At 49.7% G+C, this 12,420-nt stretch overlaps 1 protein-coding gene and 1 long non-coding RNA gene across 3 annotated transcripts in view; one reads left to right on the forward strand and one right to left on the reverse strand.

Annotated features, from left to right (window-relative positions):
• The window catches only part of KIF26B (kinesin family member 26B), a 274,759-nt gene extending 271,074 nt beyond the window's left edge, over positions 1–3,685 (forward strand). For both annotated transcript variants that reach the window (XM_087828935.1, XM_087828936.1), the window contains 3 exons: positions 1,369–1,571; positions 1,932–2,082; positions 2,935–3,685. In XM_087828935.1, coding sequence (XP_087685061.1) covers positions 1,369–1,571; positions 1,932–2,082; positions 2,935–3,083 — 503 coding nt within the window. In that variant the 3' untranslated portion in view covers positions 3,084–3,685. The remainder of the gene's footprint in view (positions 1–1,368; positions 1,572–1,931; positions 2,083–2,934) is intronic.
• Positions 180–2,714, reverse strand: LOC148090751 (uncharacterized). The gene is made up of 3 exons (XR_015716299.1): positions 1,923–2,714; positions 1,106–1,297; positions 180–726 (listed from the first exon to the last, which is right to left on the reverse strand). It is a non-coding gene; the product is annotated as an uncharacterized LOC148090751 (long non-coding RNA).
• Positions 3,686–12,420: the final 8,735 nt, after the last annotated feature.

Consider the following 12,420-nt stretch of genomic DNA (forward strand, 5'->3'; position numbering starts at 1 on the left):
CCTATTGCTCCTGGGCTATAAGCCTGTACAGCATGCAACTGTACAAAACAACACAAGATTAAATCAGCACAATATGTGTGAGGCTATTGCAGACTTTTTATCATTTTTTTACTTACATAAAAAAGTAGAGCATAGTAAACACATAGACCAGGTTATTTATTATTAAGTATTGTGTGCTGTACATAATTGCATGTGCTGTGCGTTTATACGACTGGAAGCACATGGTGGGTTCTTCACACCAACGTCACCACACCCGTAAATAATGCATGCACTATGATATGTAACATCACTACAAATTTTTCAGCTCTGCTGCAGCCTTATGGTTCCGCCTCGAGGAGAGCTCTGTGGCCCCGGGCACCTACTCTGTCTCACCTCCAGCTAAAACTCTACAGCAGGCAGTGCAACCAGCATCGTCATGCATTGGGGAGGCTGGGACGCTGGCTCTCGGTGGTCAGTAAAGTCACTCAGATTGATATTCTCTCTCCCCCCTCATCTCTGATGTCTATGGTTCCTTTCCGTGTCTTCCTAGTGCCCATACCTTAGTGAGGGTGCTGGAGGGGACGCTGATGATGGCGGGCTCTCAGGGGCAGGACGGACAAGCACATTCCCCGAGGAATGCTGCGAGGCCTCAGCACTCAGGTGCCCACGTTTCCTGACCCTTCTGTCTGGACTCCGGTGTTAAAAGTGGTAGGCCCGATGTCAGATTTCTCGAGGGGGCCAGCAGTGCTGTAGAGGAGAGGTAGATGTGACCTGTCAGTGGCCCCTCTTCATGCATGTAGTTGGCAGCAAGTTTCATTAAAATAAAATACCAGCATTGACTTTCTCAGGTCAAATCTGGGCCATTTCGTGCATCAAAACCATGCTGGCAGTTATCAGCTTACATGCCTTTTTACATACCTGACTTCCATCTGTCTGGACTGAGTGCTGTGCTGATGAGCAGGGAGTGACTGAGAGGAAAGAGTCCTTGTCATCCACAGGGCCCCATGCCACTATTGCCTGGCTGAGTTACTTCCCCTCTGACACCCTGGCACCATACAGTTATTACAATATTATGGACTATATTCCCTATGCTGTGTGTCCCATCCCTGTGCATTGTAACACATACCCCTGCCGAGGGTGTGTCCAGCGAGTTTCACAGGTGGAGGTGGCTCTGAAGGTGAGTCGGGGACTCCCTGAGCTCCTGGAGCTAAAGTGAGCGCCATTTAAGGGAGTAAATGTTGAGGTGTGTGGTGGTAGGTTGGGAGTGTCTCAAACTCAGCTCTGCCACAGGTTCCCGGCACCTGGCCTGGCCCACTGCCTGCATCAAAAGAAAATCTGTTTAAAAGGTTGAAATTCAAAACAATGAACTTTGGGCTTAATCTCCTTTAGGTTCTCAGAGACGGAGGCTCATCCCCACGCTGTCCCTCGACACCCCCTCCCCTGTGAGGAAACCCGCCAACAGCTCCGGTGTCCGCTGGGTGGACGGCCCCTTGCGCAGCACCCAGAGAGGTCTTGGGGAACCTTTTGAGATTAAAGTCTATGAGATTGATGACGTGGAGCGGCTGCAGCGGCGAAGAGGGGGCAGCAGCAAGGTGAGCAACCTCCTTCTACCGGGTGGCAGTCCCCCCAGCAGGGCCCTGAGGAAGGGGCTCAGACCCAAGGAGACTCCCCCGTGGGCTCTGGTGTGGGTGGGAGCTCATGGCTCTGACCCAGCAGCAGACTTTTGCACAGGACTTTGGAAAATGCCCTGTTCCCCATCTAAACATCTTCAAGGTTGGGGAGGCTGGGGCTGCTAGGGCTTTTTTGGCTCCAGCTCAGAACACCAGCTGCCTTCTAAATTTAGGAAGTGCCTGTGACAGTCCTACCCTGGGTTGGGTTGGCTGAGATGGCCCAAGGCCTCTCCCAAATTCCCCAGTGACCAGCTCCTTTCCTCCTCTCCTCACCTCCTGCAGGAGGTCATGTGCTTCAATGCAAAGCTGAAAATCCTGGAGCACCGCCAGCAGAGGATCGCTGAGGTCCGAGCTAAGTACGAGTGGCTGATGAAGGAGCTGGAGATGACCAAGCAGTACCTGATGCTGGATCCCAACAAGTGGCTCAGTGAATGTAAGGCCTGTGGTTCGTTTTCCTCGTTGCAACTACTGGGGTCACTAAGCAGTCTGGCAGGCAGGCTGGGGTGAAATAGTGTCCGTGTCTGAATCCAAGGGCCTCCAGGGCCCATCAGTTGGAGACAGTCACACCAAGCACACAATCCCCCTCTCTGGGGGCAGTGGGATTGGCAGGGGCAGCAAAGGGGTAGGGAGTATTGCTCTTGCAAGATTATTTCTTACGGGTCTCCGTTGAGAGCACCCGCATGCAGATGAGATCTTCCCCTGCATGTGGTGAAGATCACCCACGCGTGGAGGCTGTATTACCAGTCTGCTCCTAGGCCCCAGAGCACGGCACACATCCAGCCTGAAACAGACAGAAATTTATCGAGCTCTTAATAGGGAGACGGCACAATCCCAGGAAAGCCTCGGGGGGCCCAGAAAGCAAGATGAAAATTTCTGAGCGCAAACAATAACATTCAGTGTTGTTTCCATTCAATAGAAAGCCCAGGATGACAGTAACGTCTAATAACAAACCTGTCTTTGAGAGACAGATTCAATTGTCTCTTATTTGTTCTAACCATTCTGTTTGCCACAAAAGAAAGCTCAGATCTGGTCCTGAACTATTACACTGATTGGGGACCCAATGCATTACTGCCCTTGGAATTCCTTTCCCAGCTCTGCTCTCCAGCCCTCAGCCCCCACCCAGGCCTCCCTGTCTCCACAACTGTCCCTGCTTAGAGGGGCAGCTGCATGGTGAGTGCAGGACCCACGGGAATGGAGCACACTTCACATCAGTGAGCAGAGGTATAGATGCCTGACCGAGGGGCAGGTGCAGGCCATCCTTCCCATGAGCTTCTCCTGTTTGCAGTTGACCTGGAGCAGGTGTGGGAGCTGGATTCCCTGGAGTACCTGGAAGCGCTTGAGTGCGTGACAGAGCGTCTGGAAAACCGTGTCAACTTCTGTAAGGCCCACCTCATGATGATCACCTGCTTCGACATCACCTCCCGGCGCCGGTGAGAGAGCCGACCGCAGCCAGGCACAGGCACCAGGCCCGGGTGCTGGTGGCACTGAGACCACAGCATGAGGATGAAGGTTGGTGGAAAGTCTGCAGTGACGTTGAGCAGTTCTGTTTTCTGTAGGAGATACAAACCCCAAACACGCGTGGGAGGAGGAAACGATGGAAGCCCAAGGGATGTGGAAGCCCCATGAGACTGAAAAAGCACTTTGAGGAACTTTCTAGAACTTGTTTGTACATAAGAATACTGGCAAGAGAGACCTTGCTCTTCCCCTGGTTTGGTGAGGAAGGGCGGGAAGGGACGTGGGTGGCTGTTGAAAGCTGAAGCAAAACAACGGAACATTACCCAGATGGACTGATTAAGTGCCTTGCAAATCTTTACTATTATCCAAACATTTATGTTCATACTTTCTTGTGTACAGATGGTGCTAGTCAAGACGCAAACAAACAAACAACGAAAATGAACACATTTTTGAAGTGTATTTACTGCCCGTTTTCTCTTGGTGTTTTATCCTATTTCTGACTTGCTGTTTCTAAGTAAGTTGTGTTTGTAGAGCTATTTCCTAATCAGTGTTGCATATGAATAAATGTTAACTGTCTCTTACGGTTCTCCTGGTAAGGCCACTCAAACAGAGCATGGAGACTTCACGGGCACAAGCTGGTGTTTTTCCAAAGAAGGTTGGAGCGGCAGGTGGTGCTTGATGTCACCTCTTGCAAGTGGCCCAGTCAGTGGGCAGCGTTGGAAGGTCAGTCCTGGGACAGGTGCACCTGAGCTTGAGAGGAAAAAGGCTGCATCTTTAGGGGAAAGGGTGCCTTTGTCACCCAGGCCCTATGTGGCCTCGGGGTGGGACACTTGTTTGTATAGTTTCCCTCCAAATCCTCATGCACTTTCCGGTTCCTTCACCCAGGGTTTCACAGCCCTGCAGACACTTTTCATATTCATTTTCATCCCAAAGACTCTGGACTGAAAGCTCAGGCCAATTCACCAGAGCCATAGCTTCTGTTCTCTGGTTTTGTGAGTTGATTAGAGCAGGGACTCTGTCCAGCTCAGAGACCTCCTGGGCTTGGATGCGCTCAGACATGCCAGCAGTGTTGCTTCAGAGCAAGAAGGGATCTGGGGTTGCACACATTTTCTGCTATTCCGAGTGCTGCTTAGACAAATGAAGGTCCAGGTCTCCTGTGTCCCCAAGCCGCCATCCCCAAATTAAGATGCTCATCCCTGCCACAACTCCCTTCGGTTCTTATGACCCCCATCTTAGTGACGGAATGCCGAGGCACAAGGTGGCGGAGGGATTGTCTAATGCCAGCTGTGGAGCAGCAGAGCGTCTTCCTGCCTTCCAGGCAGGGCCCTCTCCTGTCCCTGCAGCCTGCCCACTGGTGGAGGTGCTTGGGTTTTACAGAGGTTTTTGCCTTCAAATGCAGCCCCTCTCAGGAGCCGATGTCCACAGTCCCCACTAGCTGACGCTTCATCCCAGGGCTCCCCAAGGAACAAGAACCTCTACATTTGTCAACGTACCTCTGGATGGAGGTGGCCCAGCTCAGCCGAACTCTCTCGAGTTTCACGGTTGTACCCGATCTCCTCCTGGTCAGAGTAGGATACAGAGGGCTGTTAGTTCTGGATGGTGAAGATTACCCAGAATGGACCATTTCCCCTCTAGTTTCCCAGGCTTGTGTCCCTATCTCCTGTACCTTTCCCCCGTCCTGCAGGGCCTAACCCAGGCTCAGACACACCTCTGGTCTCTCAGCACTTTAGTGAACTGGCTTGTTCAACTGCAACATTTTGGAAGCTTCTAGACCCCAAGGGATCCCAACCTTCTGCGTTTTCCCTATTTGGCATCCCTTTCGGTTGTTCGTTTCCTGAAGCAGTACAGTTCAAAAGCCTTGAACTGGGGGGTTGTCAAAGGTGAGTATCCTTGTCTTTGCTGGAAACAAATCTCTTGATTAGCACTCAGTGTCCTTGGCTTTTCCCCAGGCACATCCCCCTGGCCCCAAAGTCATTGGCTGGGCAGAAGTCCTTAGCAGGACAGGGGAGTGGCCTGTGGTGCCCTCCTGGACTGACACTAGGTGAAACAGCACAAAGATTTACAATGTCATCAGTAGCATCTTCCCCAGGGGCATGGCCTCAGCCTGTCTCCTGCCCATACCTGATTCTTTCCATCTGTAGCACCTTGAAGAGATAGCAAAGGGTTGCGTGAAACGAACCCCTCAGGACACCGTCAGCCACGGTGCAGGAAAACAGCTCTGTGTGCAGGTTGTCCGTTCTGGTGCTTGCTTTTTTTTAAACCTACATCAACTGTAAACAGCTTAATGTACCAAGTACTGAATAACACGTGAGGAAACCATGGACTTTGTGCTGCGATGGGTTCGTCCCTTGTCCTACTGTGTGTTGACCGCATGGAAGATGATCCCCAGCTCCGAGGAAAGCAGGTCTGGCCCTCTGCTCTGCAGACATCTTGGTGACCAAAGAGTCCAGTCTCCTTCGGTTCTGGTGACAGAGAACCAAGAAAGCAAAGGGAATGTCATTATCCATGAACGAAAGGACCAAAAAATATTGATTTGAAATGAATATTTAGTGGTGGAAGCCTTAATTCCTTGTCTGAAATCTGCCACCTCCCCAAATAGTTGACCTGAAGTGGAAGCATTAGCAACAGAACACTCAGATCCGTAAGCGGGACAGAGTGATGCTGTTTCCCGGGAGTGAGTCCACACTGCATTTCACGATGCTGTTTCAGGCTGCCACAGGCAGTGGTCTGCTTTATCCCCTGCGGTCTGTCCCTACCTGAGAGCTGTGTCCTTTGATCTTCTTGTCCTGGAATTCCCCTCCAGGTCCTGGGGAAGCTTTTGCTAACTTTCATCTCTTCCAGATTTGAAACTGGAACCCCGTCTGTTGTTTCCCCTCTAGTTGCTGTTCCGAACCTGGGAACTTGTGTCAATGCAGAGGTTCGTCCTGTGGTGACACAGGTGGGGATCATAAAAGCTGGGGTTCAAACTCCACGCAGCCCAGTGTGGGAACCAAGGCAGGCAGGAATCTGGCTGTTTGTTATCACTCAGCCTCGAGCTTAAAGAATGTGTTCCTGGAAGGTGGCCCTGGCTCCACTGTAGCATAGATCATGTGGGGAGGTGGCACCCACCTTGTGCTGGTTCTGATTGCCCTTCACGTGGAGCAAGAAGCCCTTCTTTGAGCTTCTATTCTCGTGCTGATCGTGAATTGGTTCATCCATCAGCTCTTCTCACAGGTGTTAGGATGTGAAAGCAGCTGCCCGGCCTGGGCTCCTTGGGTTAGAGCGAGGCTTGCAGAAGCCCTGGAATTAAACTGCTTTTCCATGCAGTTGTCTATGTCATTGGTCACCACTGAACCGTCGCTTCCAAATTAATGGTGTAGTGGATGTTTTTAAGTTCCTTATTCTAAAAAGGTCTTTAGGCTATAAAAGAAATGAATGAGATGAGTTCTTTTCCAGTTGAGACCAGAATTCATGAATGTACTCGCTGTTCCTTCCTACTGGAATACTGGCCCCTCTCTGAGCGTATACTGAAAGATTTCCTCACTTTTAGAGGCAGTGGTTTTAAACCCTGAAACCGTGCCAATAAGGCACATGTTGAAAGTCCTGTTCACGACCAGCCAATGCTGGATAAACTGTCTATTCCCGCTGTCCCTGGAGCCTGCCCACGATAGGGATGTTTGACTGCTCTGAGAGGCCAGTGCTGCCCACTTTCCTCTGGGCCAAATGAAGCAAAGCAGGACAGTCAGCCTCACTGACAGTGCCAGGAAATGGTCTGAAATGGGCAGGGCACAGGTGGCAGAAATAGTGTTTCTTTGCATTGTCATATTTCCCCTCCTCCATCAACATCCATAAAAACGCATAAATTGTGTCACTCATCAATCTTCCTGACAAAACACATTTTTTTCTATTATAAACTGCTTATCATTTCCAGATAAGAGCATGGTTCCAATCCTGGAGAAGCTCTTATAACTCAAACTCATCTTCTCAAAAACCCAATTTTTTGAAAATTGTTAGAATCCTGCTTTTGGGTGGCCCTACTCAGAACCGGAGATGATGTCACAGTGGGGGGCATAGCGGTGCTTGAGGTGATGTCGAGCCTTCACTGCCTGGTAACTAACATTCTCTAAGTGGAGCTGTGCTCCCGTCCATGAGTGGAGGGGTGAATGCTTAAGTGTTCGCGCCTCTCTCACATGGACATGGGAATTATCTTCAGAACAAAAAAGGCTCATTTTACACCCTCTACTCTGCTATCCAACATCCCACAGCGTCACATTCGATTCATGAAGTTCTAAGTTACTTGTACACTCAGGATGGTGTTTTGTAAGTTACTTGTGCGTCACGGTTGGAACTGCCATCCGTGTGTAAGTTTGGTGGGTCTGTCTGTGGCTGTTTTCCCCTCATTCTGGCCCCAAGGGAGACATGGGCCAGGGGAGGAAAGAAAGAAATCAGGGGATTAGGGTCCAGTCCTCAAAGTACAGGGCTTAGTTCAAGGCCTAAGCTGTTTCTATAGTAAGTAGCTAAAGGGGAAAAGGTACCTTCATGCAGAATTTGATGATAATAGGCTTGGAAGTCAGCCTCCATGGACCCTGGAGAGGAGAGGATCCAACTTCTATCTACTGGTTCAATGCTGAAATCTGAAAAAATAAAATTTTAGGCAGTATTAGGTTCCTACATTTTCCTCTAATCTACCCCTCCTAGTGCTCCAGAAGTGGGTTTGGAAAAGCAACTAGAGTTCCTTACCTTGGATATAGATAGTACCTGTTTTTTTCTGGAGAAACCAAAGCACTTTAGTGGGTCTTACAACCAGAATACTTAAGGCATCTTGTCCCCTCACTGGGTCTCTGGAGGCGGGGAGGGGCTGGGATGGGTACTCATTTGAGAGGCAGCTAAACCTAGGAGAAAAGCCTTGAGCTGGGGCTGAGGACACGAGGCAGCAGGCCTGGTGTCCTCACCTGCTATGCAACCGTGGACAAGTCGCTTTACTTGCCGAGCCTCAGGCTCCCCAGTGGAAGGTCGGGTTACCATAGCTGCTCTCCGTGATGGGAAGTGCTTTGAAGAAATTCGAGCTCTGACAGGCACTGGGGATAATCATTTACAGATGAAGAAACTGGTCAACAGATTAGCCCAGTTCACCGAGTAGTTTTCTACCAGAACTGGGACTCGAGTCCAGCACCCTGGACTCTTCCCACAGGGTGCTGCTGCACTGTGTGCACAGGGGAACACGTCACTCTGCTGTGCTGACGTGCGTGTGCATGGGGGTGGACTGGGCTGCATGTGTACCGAAGGCATGTGATGTGATGAGGAGCGCGGGCCAGGAAACGAGTTCTGATTCCAGTTCTGAAGTCAGTCCGATGGCTTCGGACGATTACCTGACCTGCCTGGAACTTCCTAACCTGAAAATGCGGGCGTCGTGCTAAATGACCTGGGTGGTTCCTTCAGCTTGTCGTGTATGTATGTATATAAATACGCTTATCTGTAAAATGGGCCCATTGGGAAGTGGAGGCAAGGCCTGCCCAAGTGCATTTATTGTGTTGGAAACAAAAAATTCACCAACACATTCATGAAATCCTGTTTTAAAAGTCAATGGTAGTATTTAATGTCATGGTTTGAAATTCACCGTTTAACTGGGTAACAGATTGGTGCCGTTTTAAACATTGAGTTCTTAGCTTACAAGTGTTTGCTGTTAAAAATTTTTAATAAAGTTCATTTGTTGAAGTCAGAAATCCAGCTATTCTGTCCATGGGCAGGTCCCAATGGCCTGTTTGCAAAGAGGCTGGTTTGTGTCTGGGCCTTCACATAGCTCTATATATCACGATCGAGGGACAGCTGACTTTTAGATAAGCAGGCTACCTGGAGGACAGTCTGGAAAAGGAAGTGATGGTTCCCACAAACTGGTGACACGAGTCCATTAAGCTGTGTGCCATTTCAGTGTGAAGACGTTGTGGCATATGAGGTGTACAGTGTTGTCAAAAAGAATCTGGTGTTTAAAAAGAAATGATGGTGGCATTAAATGTTCACTTTTATTCTACTAAGAGTCTTGCATTCCTCTTTATCCGATCCTTCTGTGTATGTGGGGTGTGTGTGTGTTGCAATTCAAGGCTTGGGGAGCAGGTGCTTCTCACGAGCAATGCCTCAGCCTAGGTATACAGGGTGTTCCCCAAAAATGTATACACATGTTGAATAATTAATTCTAATGGGTTAAATCTGAAAAGAAAGAAGCATCAATTGAGCTATCAGCTGTTCAACTGTGTATATATTTTTAGGGGATGCCGTGTGTGTGGGTTTTTTTAAATCCTCCCCCCAGGATATGTTTACTGATTTGAGAAAGAAAAACATCATTTGGTTGCCTCCCATATGTGCCCTGACCGGGCATCGAACCTACAACATTTCTGGTGCATGAGATGATGCTCCAACCGAGTCACCCCGACAGGGCTTCAATGTAGTGATATTTTTGTTGGCCTAGTGATGCCCCCACGGAATAGAGGCAGATCTCTGGGGCCTAGACACAAAACCCCTGTCACCACGGTGCTTGTCTCAACTGTAACCGGGTACACTCAGGTAAGAAAGCAAAAACATCAGAAACTGGAAAAAGGGCTCCATGTTACCTTCAAGAAACATCGCTTCCCAACTACCACATGTTCTCCCTGAGCAGCAACAAGGCACTTTCCAAGATGCTGGCACCACATCCATCCAGTCAACTGAGCACTCCAGTCCCAGGAGAGGACAGGGCCCCTTAAAGCAAGTACACACAATTCCAGGCCCTGCTCCTACTCTGCCGAGCTCCCTTTGGCCTACTCTAGCAGAAGCCACAGGTTCTTAAGAAGCCAGAAGGGTTTTCTAGAAATAATTCTTCCAAGAGGAACAGTGAAGATATTGCCTACCCCTGGCCACTCCCCTGGGTGGAGAGAACACACAGGTAGCATCTGGAATCAGTTCTAACCCCTCACTCGCCCCACAGGGAGAAACTGTTCAGATAGATGATCTGAGTTATATTTGTCTCTTAAACCCTGAAACTTTCAAAACTGTTATTAAGACTATTCTCTTCACCCTTTCGATCCTGTCTTTTGCCTCTGGAGGACACTGACACTCTGCCCACATGGCACACTCTTCCAGATGCCCCTGGGGACTGGAAGGACATAGAAATGTAGCAGGTGACACCATTTTACAACAGTAACGGGTTGACTGTCCCTGCTGCTGCAGGAAGAAATGTGGCCAAGTCTCCCTTGGGGCCAGCAGTGTCTGATGCCTGCACTGGCTCTGCTTCTAGAAAACCTGTGTAAATATACTGAGAACTGGTTGTAAACTCAGCAGGCTGTCAGTGGCTGGTGTGCTCCTAGCACCCACAGGTGTCTCCTGTTCCTCTAAATCACCAGCATCAGGAACAGAGCCTGGAACACAGTAGGTACCCAAACAATATTAGTTGAATGAATGAATGGACAGATAAATTTGGGAGAAGAGGAGGGACTATAAAAGTCCTGAGCAGGACTCTGCAAATTCCCTTGACAAAGGACTAAAGATTTGCACTTGCAGATGCCAAGTTGGGATTAAGTCCCTAATGCACGGTGGAGCAGGGGCACCATGCCCACGCCAGTCATGCCCATGCCCTTGGTTTATTATACAGAGCGCCTCAACCTCCCAACCACTGACCAGTCTTGGCCTCCAGGCCTCTGAAAGCATTTCTCTGTCCAAGAGATGAAAAAGAGTTGTGCCCAAGCCCTTGGAGTCCTAGTCAACATTTATAAAGCAACCACTGAGCAAGCCTTCATTGACCACTTGCTTTGTCCCCCACAACTGCTGGCCGCTGGTAAAGAAAACACTCAGGGCTTCAAGAACTCAGTTGGTTGGCAAGACTGGCTGGCAAACAGAAACCCCATTACGAATTGACAACTGCTGCCCCTTCATGTACGGTGAAGGCTTCTCCCCCCCGGCAACTTGTGCCCCTTTACCTCTAGCTGGGGCCCGTGGCCAGGTCTCACCTTCAGGAGAGTCATCTTGAGGCTGGGAGGGTGGGGCAGGGGGCTTGGAGAGAGCAGGTATAGGTCACCCTGCAAGTCATATTTTCCGGTGTGGAAATTCACTCCCCATGGAGCCCCCCCAGGCAGGCCCATCTACTGGGGAAGAAGAGGAGGCCCCAGGCCACACCATCCCAACACTGTCCCCAGTGCCACTCAGCTGGGGGCCTCCCAGTCCTTGATCAGAAGTCTCCTCCCTGCTTTTGCCAAGAGTTCAAGAATAATCCAGGTAGCTGAGAGGCTTAGGGAGTGAGGGGTGGACTGTTTCCCCCTCTCCTGAGCCCCCTTGCCTCTCCAGTAGAGGAGGTGACCCAGAGGCCTCCCAAGGGAGCCGCTAATGCTGGGGTCCACCTGTGCGCTGGGTAAACACCGTTGTTTGTTTTCCATCTTGAAACTGAAAAACTGTCCTTGCCCAGCCTTCCTCTGCACCACTTACCTCCCCAACAGCCCCGGTCCAGACGTGAAGATTATATCACCTGTGTGTGCTCAGGAAACTTAAAGACCTTCCGCCAGACCAGAGACCCACGGACCCCCAGGGACCCTGAAGACACGGCAAGAAAAAGGCCTGTTTCTCCTTTTTAACTGGCCTTTTGGAAAGTTGGAAATACAAAGTAAAAATGGAAATACAGAGTAAATCTCACTCCGGAGAGTGCCGCTCCTGGTATCTCACTCACTCACACACACACAGATGCACATTCCTGGTTCCTTTACGAATTCTGGACCATCCTGGCCAAACCCCGGGAACCTGCTTTCTCCTCCGAGCAATCCTGCTGCGCACAGTCGTTTCCCAGCCGGTCCACGTGCTCCTCCAGCTGCCTCGTAATGGCTGCGGAATATTCCATCAGGTAGATGGACCGTCATTTAGGCACTATTTATTCCCTGCTATTGGACCTTAAAATTGTTTCCACTTCTTTGCTGTGATAAATTACACTATAATAAACATGGTGAACATAAATCTCTTTTTTACCTCTCTGACAAGTCCCTTAGGATAAATTCCTAGAAGTGAAATAGCTGTAACAAGAGGAATGAAACACTGAAAGGCTTTTTCTGCCCACCAAGTGGCCATGTTTCAAATTGTCCACCCTGAATAATGAAGCCCTCCCTCTGGCCCCAGATGGAGTCATCTCTTCCTCTTTAACCTGTTTCATTGATCCACTTATTTTTGTATTCCACAAATATATATTACGAGTTCCAAAGCAGGACAGCTCCAAGTTCTTAGCATACAGTCCTTTGTGTCATAATGTAGGAGGGATGTATTTGTCCCTAAATGCTAGGCATCTGGAGGTGTAGAGGAGGCAAATCTTACCTCTACCCTCTTAGGGTCT

The sequence above is a fragment of the Miniopterus natalensis genome, chromosome 21, assembly GCF_054644295.1.
Source record: "Miniopterus natalensis isolate mMinNat1 chromosome 21, mMinNat1.hap1, whole genome shotgun sequence".
In the NCBI taxonomy this organism is placed as follows: domain Eukaryota; kingdom Metazoa; phylum Chordata; class Mammalia; order Chiroptera; family Miniopteridae; genus Miniopterus; species Miniopterus natalensis.